The sequence below is a fragment of the Chiloscyllium plagiosum genome, unplaced genomic scaffold, assembly GCF_037043375.1.
Source record: "Chiloscyllium plagiosum isolate Xiang-an unplaced genomic scaffold, Cpla_swu_hap1 HiC_scaffold_9, whole genome shotgun sequence".
Lineage (NCBI taxonomy): Eukaryota > Metazoa > Chordata > Chondrichthyes > Orectolobiformes > Hemiscylliidae > Chiloscyllium > Chiloscyllium plagiosum.
Window position 1 is genome coordinate 36,993,600 of NW_028270147.1, and position 21,724 is coordinate 37,015,323.

The window sequence follows — 21,724 nt, forward strand, 5'->3', positions numbered from 1 at the left end:
GTTCTGTCAACAAAATCATGACAGGAACTACTGCATTTAACTGTATAAATACTTGGCCTCTTATCCACTGGGAAACACTTTGCTGCTACTTGCACAGAAAGTGAATGCAAGCTTGTGCCCTACCATGACCTCCGTAAAACTAGCATACTTTAAGTTGAATTTAAAAGCTAATAAGAAATTACAGTGTCCTAATTAACACAGGTAAATTAAATGCTACAAACGGTATTTCAAGTAGGATGTGCATGCTTAGACAGCTGGTACTCAACAAGATGAATGAATGACATTAATTTACTATATTAAGGCACATATACAAGTATCACAGGACCAAAATGGAATGAATGATCAGCTTTTATTCAGGAACTTGGAAATGTAACAGGCCATTAAACAAACAACTCCAGTTAAATGCAAAATATTAGCATGCAACATAATGTAACAAAACACAAAACTCAACTTAAACCTTTTGGAAAGATTAGCATTAGCCTCAGCAAACATTAGCCACTCTAAACAAGGGCTGCAATCAAAAGAACAGGAGAAAATAATAACTATTGGCTGGAATTCCACTTTGGTTCATACCAGGACAGGTAGTTCAAGTAACAGTGGAGGAACTCACAAAAGGCATCTGCTGTCTCTTGCAATCATCTCTAGCAGAGATTAATGTATATTGATCAAGAAAATGAAAAGTCAAGAGAAAGGAGGACAAAAGCCTTTTTCCATACAAACCTAGACTGAGGATAGCTATCAGCATTTATTATACAAGTCCTGCAGCTTTAATATTACATTTGTAACATTTTGTTAATTTTCAAGTGCAATTATCAGTACAAACTCTTTTTAAAAAAAATCACAAATATTTACAATCATTCAAATTTAACAAATCACAAAATACTATTACACTTTGATAAAATTGTTAAAGGCAATTGTGGTTTTGGTACTAGCCTTTCCCTAAAATTTGCTTAGGGGATTGCTATGGTAAGCAGCATTGTTGAGACTCCTGGGACATAAAAGGCTTAATTCTGTTAACACACCGCTGACTCTGAGCACACCTGAACTACCTGTATCATATAAATTGTATACACAGTATGATGACAACTTTGATTCTCAGTTTACAATTTCAGGACGTATCATGAATTAATGCAGGGCTCAGCAATGCCTTAGCCTGCCAGTTTTACCAGCAGCATTCCTTGCATGAACTAAGCCAGCATTCAAGCACCCAGTCTCTCAATAGCTTAAGATGATGCTGCTGCACAATGTCTTTTGATTTTGGGGGCCATAATGTATTGTTCTTAGACCATGAAAGGCCAAAATTCTGATATGATCATCCACAGGAGCAGCCTTCAGAACGTCATAGGGTGCTGAAATGTCTCAGTGTCAAGTTTCACATGTCCACGGGGTACTAGTGGAGTGAATTAATTGATGTCTTCTTACTTGTATTAAGTCAGGAGCACTAGCAATTCAGATCTCAAGAGCATGCAAGGACAACAATGTTCTGCCTGGCATTTTTGAGGGAGGGAAAAAGGAAAGCAAAAAAGATCCAGTGAAAATAGCTTTGGTTACAGTGGACATATTCACAAAGAAAATCACCAGCTTCATTTTTTTTTGGAGATCACTACCGGGTTGATTTTCTCAAAAGAAAGTGCGTTCAGCACCAGCTAAAAACCATTCAGCAGGGCATTGTGCATCATTGCTATAAGTGCAAAGTTAGCTGGACAGCATCTGGCAGGACATTTCCACCATATTATTTTCTAGTCAAACACTTCATCTTTCACTATTCGGTAGAGAAGGTAATTTACATTTTCTTCTACTTTGCAGTAGAGTAAAAATTAAAAATGAAATTGCTGTAAATTGAAATAAGGAAACAGTGCAAATGGAATTTAGATCAGTCAATTTTTTTTAAGTTAGGTTAAATAGGCTTCTGTGGGACACGTTTGGTTCCCTCCAGATTGTCTGCTGATATCTGTTTGCAAATCAATAAATGGTTAATGTTTTCTTCGTAGCAGTAGTTAGTATTTCTGAAGTAGTCACCTGAGCATGCAAATGCTCAACAACCAAGACTTATAAAGAACATAGAAGATGCCCACCTCAGGTACAAACAATAAAAACACAAAAAGGTCATGCTTAAAATTAGTTCTCGATTAGTATCAATTGCAAATCAAGTAACACTAATGCTTTAGAGGTCCTTTTCTTAATAAATTTCATTATGTACTGTAATCAAATTAAAGGATAGTGTTTACTCCCCCCCAAACAACCCACCCACAATATATATATTTTCATTTGAATTTAGAGGTTTTTTATACTTCTCACCTATATCTCATAAATATGCAAGTCGCATGTTAAGTCAGCTCTCTAACTTCTTGTTTGGTTATTAGTACTAGTCTTCAGACAAAGGAGTGTAGAAGCCCAATGAGAGAAAATAGTTGGACTACAATCTTCCCAACAATTTTCATCTCATACAGCAATGACAATTTAGTTAGGTATAAATGAAACAATATTGCGGAAGCTGGAAGTTTAAAACCAAAACAGAAATTGCTGGAGAAGTTCAGCAGGCTTGGCAGCATCTGCGGACAGAAAGCAGAATTAACATTTGGAGTTCAGTGACCTTTCTTAGCTCATTGGACTTGAAACATTAACTGCTTTCTCTCCACAGATGCTGCAAGACCACCTACTTATTTAGCGTTTGATTCCACTGTCGTCGGTTGTCCTCTAGCAACTCACCATTCTGCCATTTGACCATCAAATTTAAGTTTTAGCAGACTTTCTGATAAGTAATGGAGAACTACAAGCATTAGAGAAAAGCTCAATTCTGCTTTCAGCTAATGTTTAAACAAGGCACTCCATTGTTCATTGTTAGAATTTGATCAAATACTTCAGTAAGTCACAGTATTCCCTTTTTTTTAAAACATATTCAGTGTCGCAAATTGTCACAAAAGGGGAAAGGATGTTGACACCAATGAATGAATGAGAAATACTGGTGAAGGGGCCAAAGCACAAATGAAAGTAATATACTCAGGAAACCACAGTAGATCAGAGTAGATAACAAAAGGAATGGCAGACCACGAGTCAAAGACTTGAGAATGTGACACAAGAGAAAGGATGAGAAAGTGGCCCACTCTTCCAACCTGCCCAAGTCCTTCTGCAGCCTTCTCATCTCCTTAACACTTCCTGTCCCTCCACTTATCTTTGTGGCATCTGCAAACTTAGCAAAATGCCCTCAGTTTCTTGGCCCAGATTGTTAGTGTATAACATGAATAGTTGTGGTCCCATCACTGATCTTTGTGGAACTCCACTAATCACTGCTGCCCTCCTGAAAAGCCCCCTTTATTTCCATTCCCCAAGTTCTGCCAGTCAGCCAATCCTCTATTCATGTCAGTACCTTGCTCCTAACACTATGGACTTTTACATTATTTGGCAGTATCCCGTGCAACACTTTGTCAAAGACCTTCTGGAAATCCAAATAGATCACATCCACTGTCGACTTGCTCATTACCTCCTCAATGAATTCTAAAAGATTTAATCAGGCATGACTTTCCCTTGATGAAGCCATACTGACTCAGCCCTATTTTATCATGCACTTCCAAGTACTCTGCAATCTTAGCCTTAATGACGGACACAAAATTCTTACCAACGACCGAGATAGGCTAATTGGCCTATGATTTCCCATCTTCTGCCTCCCTCCCTTCTTAAACAGGAGTGTTACAATAGCCATTTTCCAGTCTTTGGGATCCTCCCTGACTCCAATGAGTCCTGAAAGATCACCATTAAAGCCTTCACCATCTCCTCAGTGATCTCTTCAGAACCCTGCAGTCTGGCCCATACAGTCCGGGTAATTTAAATAACTTCAGACCTTTCAGCTTCCCCAGCACCTTCTCCACATTGATGACCACTACACTCATTTCTGCCCTCTGACTCTCAAAAGTTCTGGTATGTTTACAATGACTGATGTAAACCATATACAGTTCCTCTGCCATTTCTCTGTTATCTATTACTCCTTCTCCAGCCTCATTTTCCAGCAGTCCAATGTCCACTCCTGCCTCTCATTTACCTTTAATATATCTAAAACTCTTGCAAACTTCTTTTATATTACCAGCTAACTTATCCTCACATTTCATCTTTTCCTCCCATTATTGTTATTTATTTGTTCTCTACTTGTTTTTAAAAGGCTTCCAAATCTTCTGGCTTCCCACTAATCTTCACTACATCGTATGCTTGGTTTTGTTTTTCTGCTGTCCCTGACTTCCTGGTCACTAGCTCAGGATCATGGAGACAAACTGCAAGTACTTTTAACACCAAAACTGAAAATAACCAGCACAGGAGAGACTGGGGATTAAACCTAATCATTAATAAAACATCTACATTTATAAGTCTAGTAGAAAAATAGGGATCCAATTAGAATGATGTTTCACTAAGATTTTAGGGTTTATCTTTTAAATCAGCAATTAAGGAGTTAAAGTATGTTTACATTATTTAGTATAAAAATATCTTTTGCTCGTGCAAGAGAATGATTGAGCTTTCTGTTTACTGAGGGATCAAATACAATGCAGTCCTTTTTGAAGAAGTGCCATTTTCCAGTCAAGTCAACCACAAGTGAAACGAAGAATAAGGTTATCGCAACTCAAGAAGAATAACATATATTCTGATTGGCAACACTCACATGGTGTCAGTATATCCCTCAGCATTAAGCCTGATTAGATACAAAAAAATAACTGTACACTGAGGATGGAATGATGATCACTGTTAATGTTATCCCCTCATGTCATCCCTTCACAAATGGGAGAGGTGCAAGATAGAAAAGAATCTTATGCAATAAAAATATTCTTAAATGCCTCATAAAGCTAACAGTGCAAATAGGTCACTTGTGTCTCAGCTCAATAGAAAACAGCTCATAATCATGTAAATTAGAAAACACTACACTAGAGGTCTACTAAACAAAGGTTGGCACTTGAGTACTTGTATGAATAGGTACAAATGATCAAAATCTATGTGTTGCTTCCTTAAGATACCAGTTATTCCCCTTTTACAAAACAAATTTTCCTGTAATGTGAGCTGTTTTGAGAGGTTGGAAAAGGGAACCTCGAACAGTGGCAGCCTTTTTGGTGAAATGCCCGTACATTGAAGAAGCACATACAAAATGCAGCTTAAAACAAAAACAGTTGCAGAGTTTCTCACTATGACTTCTAATCATCTTTCAACATGCTCTAAAATGTTAAATGTCCAACCCAAACCCAGAGAAGAAAAATATTTGTGGCAGCAGCATTAATTTGATAGCTTTGTATTTTGCTTCACAAAGATGTACCAGGAGGGAAGAGAGGGCTCTGCGCAAGTCAACTGAATATGAACAAAATTGAGTTGTGAAAGGGAACAATCCACTGAAATCTAATTAAATATAGTAAAACACGCAGTTAAAAAGGTACAGTGAAGATTTTATGAGTGACATGTGGTCACAGATGAATGGATGGTAAATTGACATGTGGTCACAGATGAATGGGCATAACTGAAATTTCGCTGGAAAAATGAATTACCCAAGAGCACCTTTGCACCATGGTTCAAGAAAGTTACAAGAATCACAATCATGAATTAAGAAAATAATGCATGACGATCCCCTGGCAACAGTAGCAAAGTCCAAATTGCTCTGCAGCAGTCAAATGAAACAACTCATTTTTATCTTACAGTGCTGCCTCTCAACTGTTCCAGCTTCAATTGCAGCACTGTGAAGTAAATGAGGTGTCACTACCACTACCACCCCATGCCACCACTTCTCATCAGGACAGCCATCTGTACCAAGAGAGCAAAGCAAACTTTCATGCCCAAGCTATTACAGAACAGTGCCTGACATGGAGGAAAATCAGTAGCAAAAGGTGAAATCCACAACAGAACACAACCAGATAGATCCTATGGAACTGGAGATCTGTTTATTACAGAGCTGTCAAATAAACTTGGCCAAAGCACTTGCTTTAAATTTTAAATAATTAAATGGTGACCTATTACAAGGTGATTATTATGAGCTGTAAGAGGGAACTTCAAAGTAGAGACACAAATAACAATGACGGCAGCAATATTTAACACAGCAGGTTTTCTACAATGACAAAGAATGCATTTTAACCTTTCTTGTGATATGAAACAAACGCGCGTTTATCGTGAGAACTTTGACACAGATATTCCCAAGTCATTAAACAAACTAAAGACAGTCTTTTCAAAATTTATGCTTTTTTGATCTTTTTCTGTATATACGTTTTATAGTAGAAGTTGCTGAAGAGGATAATGATGGTGATGATGTAGATGAATACAAAAAGGTTAAATCCATCTGGGAAGTCACAGTCCGTGAAAAGATTATAGGAGGTGTGCACAGCGATTCCAATAAACTGAAGCTAGAATTCAAAAACAAAAAAGGGAATGTCAGCATATTTGTTACTTGTCTTGTAAGGCTTACTCTGTACTCCAGAGCTTTCCTGGGCCCACTCAAAGTATGAATCCATCTTTGAGATACTAAACCTACTAGATATTACCAGTTATTTCTATTTTTCCATTTATTTCAATGTTTTCTTTAAATGCTTATTGCAAGAGGGCCTACTTCACTTCATACACAAACACGCATCTCCCAACGGCAATACATTACAGCCAATGTACCCTGTCATTTTCCTATAGTGTATGGGTGATTTGTTTAAGTACACAGGTATTTTACCATTTTTGGTGCAGTTATGTATTGAGATAATGCTAAGCAGCTCATACAAGAACTTTCAATTCCATGGCTTAGAGGGAGCATTGCTGACAGGTTGTCAACTTGCACAGAATTGACAGTGCTGGAAACTGTTACTTCTATTCAGCATTCAAGCATACAGTGCACATTTTGAGATCACTGTAAGAGGACCATAGTTGTCAGTACTATCTTTGCAAAACGGAAAAGGCAATGACACATTAACACCGCAGAGAAGTCTTAACACACACAAGACTGAGTCAGGATTACCAGGTCTTTTCCAAACTGGAAAGTGGTGGACTGCCACAATGATCAGGCCCAGGGCCTCAATTATTTACTATGGATATTAGTGACTTGAGGAGACACAGAGCATAACATAATCAGAAACTGCTGGTGAAACTCAGTAAGTTGAGCAGCATCTCAGAGTGAAAACAAAGTTAACTGATCAGGACGTTGCAAGTTCTGAAGAAGGGTCACTGGTCCTGAAACGTTAACTCTGCTTTCTCTCCACAGATGCTGCCAGACCTGCTGAGTTTCTCCAGCAATGACTGTTTGTTAAACAGGCTTTTCAATTTATATTTCTTGCGTATCGTGTGGCTTGATTAAAAGTTTAATTTGTTAATTGAATAAGACCAAGAGAAGTACCAGAAATTATTTAATACATAAATTGTTAAAGTTAATTAAATAAAGAGTTATGGATGGGCAGGAGATGTGCTGCAGCTGTACGATGTGGGAGCTGGCTGATCCCATTGTGAACGGCAGTGACCACATCTGCAGCAAGTGTCAGTTGCTGAAAGAACTCCAGATCAGAATTGATGATCCGGAATCTGAGCTTCAAACACTCCGGCACATCTGGGAGGGGGAGTGTTACTTGGACATTTTGTTTCAGGAGGCAGTCACACCTGGTAGATTAAGTAATTCAAATTCAGTCGGTGATCAGGAACAACAGGGTGTGACTGTAAGTGAGGCAGGTAGGGGGATTCTGAGTTCAGAAGTGGAGTGGAGAAGCCTCAGCCCTTGACCTTGTCCAACAGGTATGAGATTTTTGCTCCCTGTATGGATGAGGAAAAGAGCTGTGGACAGGATGAGCCAGCTGACCACAGCACCATAGTGCAGAAGGTCATTCAAGAAGGGGAAGCAAAAAAGACAAGCAGTTGTTATAGGGGATTGTATAATTAGTAGGACGGATAGTATCCTTTGTGAGCCAGATCAGGAGTCCTGCATGGTGTTTTGCCTGCCAGGCGCCTGGGTGCAGGACATCTCTGACCAGCTTGAAAGGATATTGGAGCAGGAGGGGGGAGGATCCAGTTGTTGTGGTCCACATTGGGACTAACAACATAGGCAAGGCTAGGAAGGAGGACCTGTTTGGAGATTATCAAGCACTAGGAAGAGAAGTGAAGTGCAGGTCCTCAAGGGCCATAATCTCTGGATTACTGCCCAAGCCATGTGCTAATTGGCATAGGCATACGAAAATTAGGGAAGTAAACACATGGCGAAGGGATTGGTGTGGGAAAGAGGGATTCCATTTCATTGGACATTGGCATCAGTTTTGAAACCGATGGTCACGGTGGTCTGTACCGATGGGACGGTCTCCACCTGAACCGATCTGGATCCAGTGTTCGAGCAAAAAGGATAAATAGGCTGGTCACGGGGACTTTAAACTTATGAGTCAAGGGGGAGGGAAAGCAAAAGCAACAGGGAGTATGGAGTTAAATGGAAAGATAAACAGCAGGATAACACATGTGCAGGTGGGTTTAAGCTCGAAGCAGACTAGGAATGCAGCAAAAAGGAAGGATAACTTTATAATGATAAGAAACTTAGCATTAAGGCACTTTACCTGAATGCCCGTAGTATTCGTAACAGAGTAGATGAATTAACGGCACAAATCATCGTGAATGATTATGATGTGGTAGGCATCACAGACACTTGGTTGCAGGGGGTTCAGGACTGGCAGTTAAACATCCAAGGATTCACAACTTATTGAAAAGATAGGGAGGTGGGCAGAGGAGGCAGGGTTGCCTTGTTAGTTAAGAATGAAATTAAATCTATGGCACAGAATGCCATAGCGTCAGATGATGTGGAGTCTGTGTGGGTGGAGTTGAGGAACCACAAAGATGAAAAACCATAATAGGAGTTATGTACAGACCTCCTAACGGTGGTTAGGACCAGGGGCGCAAGATGTACTGGGAAATAGATAGGACATGTCAGAAAGGCAACGTCACGGTGATCATGGGGGACTTCAATATTCAGGTGGACTGCGTCAATAATGTTGCCATTGGATCCAAAGAAAGGGAATTCATGAATTCCCTACAGGATGGCTTTTTGGAACAGCTTGTGATGGAGGCCACAAGGAGCAGGCTATTCTGGACTTAGTGCTATGTAATGAGCCAGACTTTATAAAAGATCTTAAAGTAAGGGAACACTTAGGAGGCAGCGATCATAATATGGTAGAGTTCAGTCTGCAATTCGAAAGAGGGAAGGGAAAATCGGATGGAATGGTGTTGCAGTTAAATAAAAGAAATTACAGGGGCATGAGAGAGGAACTGATGAAAAGCATCTGGAAGCAGAACCTAATGGGGAAGACAGTGGAGCAACAATGGCAGGAGTTTCTGGGTGTAATTGAGGATAGAGTACAGAGGTTCAACCCAAAGAAAAGAAAGATTATCCAGGGAGGTGGGGAGGGTGAAATTAGACAGCCATGGCTGACAAAGGAAGTCAGGAAATGTATCAAAGAAAAGGAAAGAGCCTATAAAGTGGCCAAGAGCACTGGGAAATCAGAAGATTGGGAAGACTACAAAAACAGAGGATAACAAAGAGAGAAATAAGGAAGGAGAGGATCAAATATGAAGGTAGGCTAGCAAGTAATACTTGAAATGATGGTAAAAATTTCTTTCAATACATAAGAAACAAACGAGAGGCAAAAGTAGACATTGGGCTGCTCCAAATTGATGCTGAAAGGCTAGTGATGGGAGATAAGGAAATGGCTGAAGAACCTAAGTACTTTGCGTCAGTCTTCACAGTGGAAGACATGGGTAATATCCCAACAATTAAGGAGCGTTAGGGGGCAGAGTTGAGTATGGTAGCCATTACGAAAGAGACAGTGCCAGAAAAGCTAAAAGGTCTAAAAGTTGATACATCTCCTGGCCCTGATGGGCTACATCCTAGAGTTCTGAGGGAGGTGGCTGAAGAAATAGTGGAGACATTGGTTGTGATCTTTCAAAAGTCACGGGAGTCAGGGAAAGTCCGAGATGATTGGAAAATTGCTGTTGTAACCCCCTTGTTCAAGAAAGGATCAAGACAAAAGATGAAAAATTATAGGCCGATTAGCCTAACCTCGTTTGTTGGTAAAATTCTAGAATCCATCGTTAAGGATGAGATTTCAAAATTCTTGGAAGTTCAGGGTTGGATTAGAACAAGTCAGCATGGATTTAGTAAGGGGAGGTCATGCCTGACAAACCTGTTAGAATCCTTTGAAGACTTAAGTAGGTTACGCCAGGTAAACCCAGTAGATGTTATCTATCCAAACTTCCAAAAGACCTTTGATAACATGCCTCATGGGAGGCTGCTGAGTAAGGTGAGCTACTGGCATGGATTGAGGATTGGCTGTCTGGCAGATGGCAAAAAGTTGGGATAAATGGTTCTTTTTCAGAGTGGCAGCTGATGACAAGTGGTGTCCCACAGGGTTCAGCGTTGGGGCCGCAGTTGTTCACTTTATGTATTAACGATCTAGATGAAGGGACTGGGGCCATTCTGGCGAAGTTTGCTGATGATACAAAGTTAGGTGGACAGGCAGGTAGTACTGAGGAGGTGGGGAGGCTGCAGAAAGATTTAGACAGTTCAGGAAAATGGTCCAGGAAATGGCTGATGAAATTCAACGGGAGCAAATGCGAGGTCTTGCAATTTGGAAAGAAGAATACAGACATTGACTATTTTCTAAACGATGAAAACATCAATAAAACAGAAGTACAAAGGGATCTGGGAGTGCTAGTCTAGCATTCTCTAAAGGTTAACTTGCAGGTTGAGTCCATGATTAAGAAAGCAAATGTAATGTTGCCATTTATCTTAAGAGGGTTAGAATATAAAAGCAGGAACGTGCTTCTGAGACTTTATAAAGCTCTAGTTAGGCTCCATTTAGAATACTGTGTCCAATTTTGGAAGGACATACTGGCACAGGACCACGTCCAGCAGAGATTCGGACGGATGATCCCTGCAATGGTAGGCCTAACATATGATGAACGGCCGAGGATCCTGGGGATTGTATTCATTAGAGTTTAGAAAGTTGAGGGAAGATCTAATGGAAACTTACTAGATAATGCATGGCTTAGAAACGGTGGACACTTGGAAGTTGTTTCTGTTAGGCAGGGAGACAAGGACCCGTGGGCACAGCCTTAGAATTAAATGAGGAGAGATTTCTTCAGCCAGAGAGTGGTGGGCCTGTGGAATTCATTACCATGGAGTGCAGTGGAAGCCGGGTCATTAAATGTCTTCAAGGCAGAGATTGATAAATTCTTGATCTCGCAAGGAATTAAGGGCTACGGGGCGAGTGCGGATAAGTGGAGTTGAAATATCCATCAGCCATGATTAAATGGCGGAGTGGACTCGATGAGCCGAATGGCCTTACTTCCACTCCTATGTCTTATGGTTATAAGAATGAGTTGGATGAGAATATAGGAAGCACGGTCAGTAAGTTTACAGATGATACCAAAACTGGTGGTATAGTGGACAGTGAAGGTTATCTAAAGATTTAGGGCGGCACGGTGGCTCAGTGGTTAGCACTGCTGCCTCACAGCACCAGGGTCCCAGGTTCGATTCCAGCCTTGGGTGACTGTCTGTGTGGAGTTTGCACATTCTCCCCGTTACTGTGTGGGTTTCTTCCGGGTGCTCCGGTTTCCTCCCACAGTCCAAAGATGTGCAGATTAGGTGAACTGGTCATGCTAAATTGCCCATAGTGTTAGGTGCATTAGTCAGAGGGAAATGGGTCTGGGTGGGTTACTCTTTGGAGGGTCGGTGTGGACTGGTTGGGCCGAAGGGCCTGTTTCCACACTGTAAGGAATGTAATCTAATGTAAGGAATCTAATCTAATTACAAAGGGATCTTGAGCAATTGAGTCAATGGGCCGAGCAGTGGCAGAAGATGTTTAAATTTGGATAAACGGGAGGTACTGTATTTTGGTAAAACAAACAAGGATAGGACTTATACAATTAATGGTAGGCCCTGGGTAATGTTGTAGAACAGAGAGAGATAGAGTGGTTCAGGTACATAATTCTTTGAAATTTGCATCACAGGTACAGTGTGTGGTAAGGAAGGTATTTAGCTTGCTTGCCTTCATTGTTCAGACCTTTGAGTACAGGAGTTTGGGCGTCATGTTGAGGTTGTAGAGGATGCTGACGAGTCCTCTTGATGAGTACTCGTGTGCTGTTCTGGTCACCCTGCTATAGGACGGAAATTACTAAACTGGAGAGGATTCGGAAATATTTACCAGGTTGTTGCTAGGAATGGAGGTTTGAGATATAAACATAGTCTGGAAAGACGGGCACTTTTTCACTGGAGCATGGGAGGTTAAGGGAGGACCTTATTGAGGTTTATAAGATCATGAGGGGCATAGATAAGGTGAATAGCAATAGTCTTTTCCCTCGGGTGGGGGAATCCAAAACTAGGGAGAATATTGCTAAGTTAAGAGGAGAAAGTTTTAAGAAAAGGACATGGGGACAAATCTTTTAACACAGTGAGTGGTTTATGTGTGAAATGAACTTCCAGAGAAACTGTTGTACGTAGGTACACTTACAATGTTTGAGAGAGATTTGAATAAGTTTGTGAATAGGAAAGGTTTGGAGGGATATGTACATGAAATCCAAAACATTAGCATGCAGATACAGCAAGTAATTAAAAAAGGCAAATAGAATTATGGCCTTTAATGCTAGGGAGTTGAAGTTAAAAACACAAGGAAGTCTTGTTACAACCTTTGCTATAAATTCTGTGCCTTACGAACTTATCCTCCACAACCACCTGGTGAAGGAGCAGCACTCCGAAAGCTAGTGTTTCCAAGTAAACCTGTTGGCTTATAACCTGGTGTTGAGAGATTTTTAACCCTGTTACAACAAGACAGGGTGTTGGTGAGGCTGTGCTTGATGCATTACGCAGAGCTTTGACTCCTGTATTGAAAAATGGATGCACTGGCTTTGGAGGCTGTTCAAAATAGATTACTCGGTTGATTCCAGGATGAAAGAGGTTGACATATGAGGAATAGCTAGACAGGTTAGGTCTTTATTCATTACAGGGCAAAAGTGAGGACTGCAGATGCTGGGGACAGTATGGTGCTGGAAAAGCACAGCAGGTCAGGATTAACTGAGGAGCAGGAATGCCGATGTTTCAGGCAAAAGCCCTTCTTCACGAATGAGGCCTCAATCCTGATGAAGGACTTTTGCCCGAAACGTCGACTCTCATGCTCCTCAGATGCTGCCTGACCTACTGTGCTTTTCTGACACCACACTCTCAACTTTATTCATTACAGTTTAAATCTTGAGGGGCAATCTTACTGAAAGATGCAAGACTCAGGGTGGATGTTGAGAAGATGTTTCACCTACTGGGGGAATCTCAAACAAGGGGACATAATTGTAGAAGGGGATGCTCATTTAAAACTGAGATGCAAAGGAATTTTTTCTCCCAAAGGGCAGTCAATATTTGGAATTCTCTAACCCAATGAGCCTCATCGAGGCTAGATCATAGAGTATTTAATCAGGAGTTAAGTAGATCTTTGAAATACCAGGTAGTTGACAGCTCTGTGGAGATGGCATCAAAAGGAGCCAAGGCCTCGGCCAAATCAGCCACAAATCTTGTTAACAGTGGGGCAGACTTGAGGATCGAATGGCCTACTCCCGCTTCTATGTTCTTAATGCCAATTTCTTTTGCTGTAATAAAGTGCAAAAGCCTGACCCGCAGCAAATTTTCACAACTGAAATACACATTTGTAGCGTCGCTTAAGTATTGTTTAAGGATAAGATGTCTTTTCAGGTATGAAGATTCTTGTGGTGCACAACATAGTGTCTAAAACATTTCAGATATTATCAGATTTTTAAAAATATTTGCAGATTGTCTTTGGCTCACTTGTAGAATGAAAGCCCCACAGAGAATCACACCATATGAATATGAAGCAAACTTACCAGCTGAAGCATAGTGAGATAACGCTTCCACCACAAGTACTTCTGCATGTGTGGTCCCATTGCAGCAATTCCATAGTATAGATACATCACAATATGAACAAAGGAATTTAACAAGCCGATGAAGAAGGCTGAAGAAAAGAAAGAACATTTGCTTGCAGCTATACAAGAGATCAAGTTTGTCAATAGCTGGACAATTCCATTCTTCATGACAAAGGTTCATGGTCATGTTATCAGCCAATCTGTTCAAACAAAGAACCAGCAGCAACCAATGGTCTTTCCTGTGCTGCAATGTTCTGTTTATTTGGAAATGAAAAGTTAGGAGATAATTTAGAAAAACAGAGAAAGAAGTTTCACATCAGCTGACATAATGAGTACAATGTGCAGGAAAATATGGAGAAGACAGAAGAAATGGCAGTAAGTGAAATGCTATTTCAAAAATCTGGTGCAGACAATGCGTGGAATGGCTTCTTTCTGTGCTGTAACAATTTTGGGCTGAATATTTTCATTCTCAGGTAAAGCATTGTGTCATTGCGTCTAGTCTGCCACAGTTCACAACTACTTGTCTCACACAAGCTTGAGCTTTTCAACTCATTAATTATACTATGGAGCTCTTTGATAGCCTTCTTACGTAACTGCATAGCAGCAGAAACAGATCACTCACCACTACTGTGAACTTCTGCATTCATCCCACAGGCACTTTATTTAAAGCCTGACTGCACACCACTTCCAAACGGCAAACCAGGAACTGCCCCTCACACTGTTGGACTTCACCATTATCACCTACCGGGGTGAGGTGAAGAGGAGAGAAATGATTTGGAGGGGAGGGCAGACCTGGCCAAACCCAGGAAACCTAGACCCAGTTAGCATCCAGAGACAGTGCAATAACCTAAATTAAAAGAAACACCTACCAGTTCAGGAATAAGATTACTGTGTATCACAAGGCTAAGTACCACCATCTTCTCTCTGCCATCCCACGTTCCTAGAGCCATCACTCACATGAGGGCTCTACAACTGCACACTCACACCAAGGCTCATGGACTGCACCTCTCACTATTCCATGTATCACACCAAGTCAACAGCCCTCACTCACCTCATAATAACTAACCTATTCCGTCCTCTATGCTTTCTATTGACTCACCGGGGGCCATCCATCACCTCTCCTGCATTACCATTCATTGCTCTTCTATCCATGTCGAACAAATTCAAACTCTCCCTTTGTCACATTGCAGGAAGAAATGTGGCTAAACCCCCTAGACTGATGTGTCCACACCACCCTGACTGACCTACCTACCTGAATTCTGTGACGAGGTGAACTTCACTGACAGGGGTGATAGTGGCCCAATTCCTGGATTTCAAGGTCACAGGTCATTACATTCTGATAGCACCAAGTACTTGACAGACAGTGGCCAACCACCCAGACTGGAATTGAGTATGCCCCTGATCTGAACTTATGATGCAGCAGTACCCCTTGACTAATGCCCTTTAACACATTACCGTCCAGTCCCCTTTGAATTTCACACATGGCTATTTACTTGAAGCACGTGCAGCGTGTTTGCCATGCAAGCTGTTGATTCTTGCTGTAGGGGGTCACTGATGTAGTCCTGTGCTTTACAGCAACATATCCACTCTCTTTCTGTGTAGCACTCCCCACTGTGATAAGCTGCCTGCCTCTCCCTCTGCACTGAAACACAAGAGACTGGCAGCCTCCAAGTAAAGACAGAGTGAATAAGTGCTTAGAAATCAAGCCCTATGGAGAGGGCAAAGGAAACTTCTCAGAAATGAGTAAGTTTAAATATATAGTTAAATGGAGAAACTGAGGCTGTTCCTCATTAGAACCTAAACAGAAGAATTCAAATTTATGAGAAGTTTTGATCATATTAGTAGGAAGAGACTGTTTCCTCTGGCCGGTCATGGGCAGAAATCATGGCATTAATTTGGACAATGCTTTCAAAGGGCCAACGTGGTTAAAAAGGCACTGAACAGTATACCTCTAACATTACAGATATTTTGCTCAAGTTGTTTCTGCTCTACAACAGCACTGAGAGACCCGAATACGTTGATTATAAAACACCAGGATATTTGCCAACAATTCTGCTGATAACGCGCTCCAGTTTAAAAATGATGCAATGGAAGATGTTACTTGCAAATAATTTTAATTTTAAAGTATTCTCGTAAAATTTGATTTGAAAAGTCAATAACTGAGCACTTCATGTAAAAGGTTTTTCATAAAGCTGTATTTGTCCTGTTGGCCACAAGTTGAATACTTACACTGACCCCCTGGTACATACTTCACTCCAGCCCACCAGTTGAAAATCATTGTACCATGGTGATAAACATGAAGAAATGTGATCTGATTATACTTTTTCCTCAGAATGAAAAATATCTGTCCAAAAGAAAACAAGACAAAAAAAAAGGAGTCAAAAGGGCTGCGGAAATGATGAAAAAAAGGATGGAAACTTGTAGGATCCACAATGCAGGTTCAAGGGAGATAAAATAGTTAATCCATTCTGCTTCGCCCCTTGTCACCTCTTGGCAATGAACAAAAACGTTGAATGGTCGCAGTGAGAGACGAAACAAGAGAACAGTCAATTTTTATGTTGCTTTTCTGAAAACTGACAAAAAAATTCTAGATTGGTGCAAAGAGTAAGTTGGAATCAACATTACTTCATTCACAATGATGTTAAATTCAGGACTATAACGTTCATTAGATTTGATGTACAGTATATTATTTAGGATGCTCTATAATTATCTCAGACAGACAGACTAGTCTATCACCAGGCCAATGCCATTAATAATGTTAGTCTATATAAAGCATTTTTTTTTTTAAGTGTAATATCTCCAAGGAGATATTAGTATTGATTTTATTCAAATTCCATTTTGAAGCCATGAAAATCATATTTCACACTGGGAGATTAAATTTCTAATAGGATTACGTTCAGTCTCTTCTTGCATAGTACTCCACAGAGATGAATGTCAAAATAATTTAGCAGCATGGCAATTGAAAAACATGCTTAGAACATTCATTAAAAATGCTATGGCATAACTGATGTCATTCAATTTTTTTTTATTTCACAGCATACTTTACCAGATAGTAAACAATATTAGTAAGCAGATGCATTTATAGAGTTCTCTTAATTATCATGGTTACATATGCAAATGCATGCAATGCAACACTAATGTGCAAAAAGTAACAAGTTTGCAGCTCATTCTCCCTGTCCATAAGCCAAGTCCTGAATTTTAGATGGTGCTAATTAATTTTTTTTGGCTTTGAATTAACATTCATAGCCAGGATATGAACTCTCTTATCAAAAGCGATCCCAAATAAGCAGGCATCCAATTCACCATACTATTACTGGCAAAGAATACTAATTTCAGGTTTGATCATGTAATCGACAAGTTTCCATTCTGTTCCAACAGCAGTTGAAGTTATCTCAAAAACATGGATGAACCAGGTTTAGAAAAGAAGCTCAAACTGTATTTGCACGTCAAAGTACGACGAATAAAAATTGCAATTGTACAGCACTTCACTGCTTCCTTTAGCAACAATCTCATAGCACTGAACAAAAGTAAAAGTCATTGAATTGTAGCAACTATTCTACATGTAAATAGGGCAGCCATTTTACACAGAAAAATCTTCACAAGAAGCCATGTGTTGAGTGACTTGTTCATTTATTTTTGGCGGAATATGTAACCAGTGGAATGCTGGTCAGGACACTGAAAACCTTTGGTCACCTTTCAATAGCATAGCATCATTTAATATTCAGTTCAAAAAGCATTTGGGGCATTAACTCTCATCTCCAGCCTATTTTAGTGGTGCCAGTCCGAGAATAGAGCTTGAAAGCATTTTTCACTTTTAAGTGAGAATCAACCATACTGTATCAAGTCACGAGTTATAAGTGTACTGGTTAGTTGTCTCAGCCAAATTAATGCACGCTCAATAATAGTACCTTGCCAGAAGCAGTGAAAGCAGTGACATTGTCCTAATGAATTACACTCAATCGATTATTAGTCATTTATTCATATATGGTAAGTACCATGGCACACGCAGTTTTATTGTCAGCATGGGTTAGTACTATTGTGCCAGAGGTGCATTCACTAATCACTGCAAATTGGAAAAAAGTGAAGTTCCAAAATAAAACCTCCAACGGCACACTTGGTCAATTAGTAATTGAATTGTGAATGTTAGTTTCCAATTCAAAAACCTCTTTGAAGGGAAAATCTGAGAAAAGCAATAATATTGCCTCTTAAGAGCAAATAGAATTTTGAAAACAATGTGCAATGTAATCACTGAAAAAACTAAAAGTACAGTATTTCCCATATTAAAAGTTGATCACTTACAGTGTCCATCAATTCAATGACTTTAGAGAAGAAAAACCACCAGCAGACATTTGCCATCTGTAAACAGACAAGGGTGATGAAGAAAAAGCTGAAAAGATAAAGACTAAAATAAAAATATAAAATGGTAGACATGCAAAGTAAGCCGATTGCCATCACAAAAGAAACGTTGGTACTGTGAGCAAGCATTTTGCACTGAAATTTACTGATAAAAATTCTGCTCAAAGATTTTCAGATGTCTGTTTATTTTCAATGCTTCTTTTTACTTGAGATTTTCAGCGTTCCCTCACTTGCACCCTGATTCAATTTGACCTGCCACTGTTCTGCTAGGCCTATTTTTGAACTTCAGCTATTCGCCAAATGGGCAGATCAGCAGTAGATGGAATTTAACCCTGATGTGTGAGGTGATACACTTTGGAAGAAGTGACAAGACAAGAGAGAGTACTCAGAGAATGGCAGGACACTAAGAAGCTCAGAGGGGCAGGGAGATCTTAATGCGCTGCCTGAGTATCCCTGAAATTGCCATGACAGGTGAATAGGGTAGCTAATAAGCGCACTTTATCCAAACAAAAAGTGACACAGATATAAGAGCAGGAAGGTTACGTTAGAGCTGCGCAAAACTTTGGTAAGGCCACAGCTGGAGTATTGTGCGCAGTTCTGGTCACTGCACTATAGGAAGTGCATGACTGCACTGAAGTGGGTGAGGAGGAGATTCACCTGGGATGGAAAGGTTTAGCCATGAAGAGAGGCCAAATAGATTCTGCTCTGAAGAAAGCAACCTGGGAAAGCAGACAGGAGACACTAATGAGGTGTATAAGATTGAGGACCGTGGACACAGAGGATATTAAGCAACTGTTCCTCTTAATTGAAGGATCAGCAACAAGGGGACATAATGTCAGGTGAAAAGGAGGTTTGATGGAGATTTGAGAAAAATATTTGTCTTAGAGGGAGTCGGGAACCTGGGATACACCGTCTGGGAGGGTGGTTGAATTGGGAAACCTCACAAACTTTAAAAAAAAACATACTTAGGTGAGCACTTAAAATATCATAACTTTCAAGGCTATGGGCCAAATGCTGGAAAGTGGGATTGGTATAGATTTTCAGCAGTTTTTAAATCAGTGCAGTATTAATGGGCCGAAGGGCCTCTTCTGCATTGTATAATTCTATGAGTTTGGCATCACCTGTAAATGTAGCCAAATTGCAGTCAGTCAGATTTTAAAATCCAAACCAATGCTGTAACTTAAAAATAGTGGTAGTTCCAATGCCATTTTTGGGGGTGTTTCATTCAACTTGCTTGGCCCAAACCATTGCCCAAAATAACTGTAGGCACAATGGGCTATGTGGCCTGCTTCTTCATTGTAACAATCTAATGATTCTACAATGAAAGTATACTCTCTTTGGCTAGTTACTAACCTATGTCAATGATTTATGTATATTTCCATTACTTTGGAAATGTATTTTGTAAATCCAGGTACATATAACAGAGTTCCCAACAATAAACCTACATTCTCACTTTCTAAATAAGGTCAAAATGGAAACGGGTTTGGCAGGGTCTTCCCAATCTGAATCTATATTTGACAGATATCTAGCTAATTGTACAGATAATTCTCAAATTTATTTCTGCTATTATTTTGCAAGCTATTGAAGCAAAATTGATGTGTCTGTTATTGCCTATATCTGCTTTGTTACCTTTCTGAAAATGGAAATGTCAACCAATTTCCGATCTGCTAGAACCTCCTGAGAGACAAGTCAATTCCTGTATTGACAAACCTTACTTACTAAACTGCAATAAATACTACATATCCCTGAGCATTTATTTACTTTGATTCTGACTATTGATTTGCTTCTGTATTAAATGGTCAGATTTTACAACACATGACATTGGCAGGGCAACATTCACCCATAAATTGCGACTCGAGATAATCTTTAAAGTATTATACACAAAAAATGCAATGTATATATTTTGCTTTAATTTCCAATTATTGGAAATGTGAACCCTCAGTTGGTGCTTATATCTTGGTCCCAATGAATGACCAGATTATCTATACAGTTGTTAACAACCTCATGATCTATGGTGTACACTTAATATTGCAAAGTTGAACAAGACCATTTTAAATCAATATTTATTTTCTGCATCTTCATATGTTGATTCACATTTTCAAATATAACACATTGCAGATTATGCATTAATTATAGAAAATTTGTGTAATTAGTGCCCAGTGTTATTAATTCCATAATTAAATAGTAGTAGAAACATCAAATTCTTAAATATATGTCACCACAACAAGGCAATGAAGTGTGACACGTAGTGATTGAGTGAGCATTCAATTAGAAAAAGTGCAAAAATCAGCTGAAATAGTACACACAGGTCATATAAAATTAAATTGTTGAACTGGCAATTGTACGTTAGGGTTCGATCATGCTGGTACTGGTACTGGAAGAAGCATTAGATTAATCTTCCTATGCCGAAACACCAGGCTACACTACTCAATTTATACTTATTCTTCAGATTCAAATGAAGAAAAGAGAGAGTTTTGCACGATTGAAACTTTTGTAGAAGATGTAACTTGAATAAAATAATTAATGCTCAGTAGCAAGGGAGAAAGATTCACATTTTTGGACCATTGGAATCTCTTCTGGGGTAGAAGTGACCTGTAAATGAAGGATGAATTGCACCTGATTTGGAAGGGAGATAGTGAGGGAAAGAGATCAGTCTGAGACTGGTATTGTTTGGAAAAGGAGCAAGTCAAATACTTAGGGGAGGTAGGAATAAAACAGAGTAGGAGGTAGCACTGATAAATTTAACTGCATTTATTTTAATGCAACAGGGCTAACAGGTAAGGCTGGTGGACTCGGTATGGTTGGGAACACGGGGCTACGATATCATAGCAATTATAAAGACATGGATCAGGGATGGACAGGATGGCAGCTGAACATTCTAGAGTATAAATCCTATTGGAAGTTTAGAAAAGGGGACAACAGAACAGGGAAAATGGTGTTTTTAACTAGGGATAACATTACGACTGTACTTAGGGAGGATATTCATGGGAATACATCCAGAGAAGATATTTGGAAAGATGATCACCTGAATAGGATTGCACTATAGTCTCTCCAATAATCACCGGGAAATTTGAGAAACAAATTTGTAAGGAGATCTCAGTTATCTGTAAGAATAATATGGTGGTCATGGTAGGGGATTTTAACTTTCCAAACATAGACTGGGACTGCCTGAATGTTAAGGGCTTGGATGGAGAGGTATGTGCCAAGTGTGGACAAGAAAAGTTTCTTATGCAGTATGTGGATATACTTACCAAAGAAGGTGCTAACCCTGACCTGCTATTGGGAAATACTTCAGGGCAGGTGACTGAGGTGTCAGTGGAGAAGCACTTTGGAACCAGTGATCATAATTCTATTAGCTTAAAATAGTGATGGAAAAGGATAGACCGGATCTAAGAGCTAAAGTTCTAAATTTGAGCAAGGCCAATTTTGATGGCATGAGGCAAGAACTTTCAAAAGTTGATTGGGGACGGATGTTCAAGGGAAA

General features: G+C 39.8%; 1 protein-coding gene across 2 annotated transcripts in view; it reads right to left on the bottom strand.

Moving 5' to 3' along the window:
• Positions 1 to 332: 332 nt before the first annotated feature.
• elovl8b (ELOVL fatty acid elongase 8b) overlaps positions 333 to 21,724 on the bottom strand; it is a 106,007-nt gene continuing 84,615 nt past the window's right edge. For both annotated transcript variants that reach the window (XM_087990550.1, XM_043699059.2), the window contains 4 exons: positions 18,184 to 18,240; positions 16,114 to 16,228; positions 13,846 to 13,973; positions 333 to 6,359 (listed from right to left, as the gene is read on the bottom strand). In XM_087990550.1, coding sequence (XP_087846676.1) covers positions 6,192 to 6,359; positions 13,846 to 13,973; positions 16,114 to 16,228; positions 18,184 to 18,240 — 468 coding nt within the window. In that variant the 3' untranslated portion in view covers positions 333 to 6,191. The remainder of the gene's footprint in view (positions 6,360 to 13,845; positions 13,974 to 16,113; positions 16,229 to 18,183; positions 18,241 to 21,724) is intronic.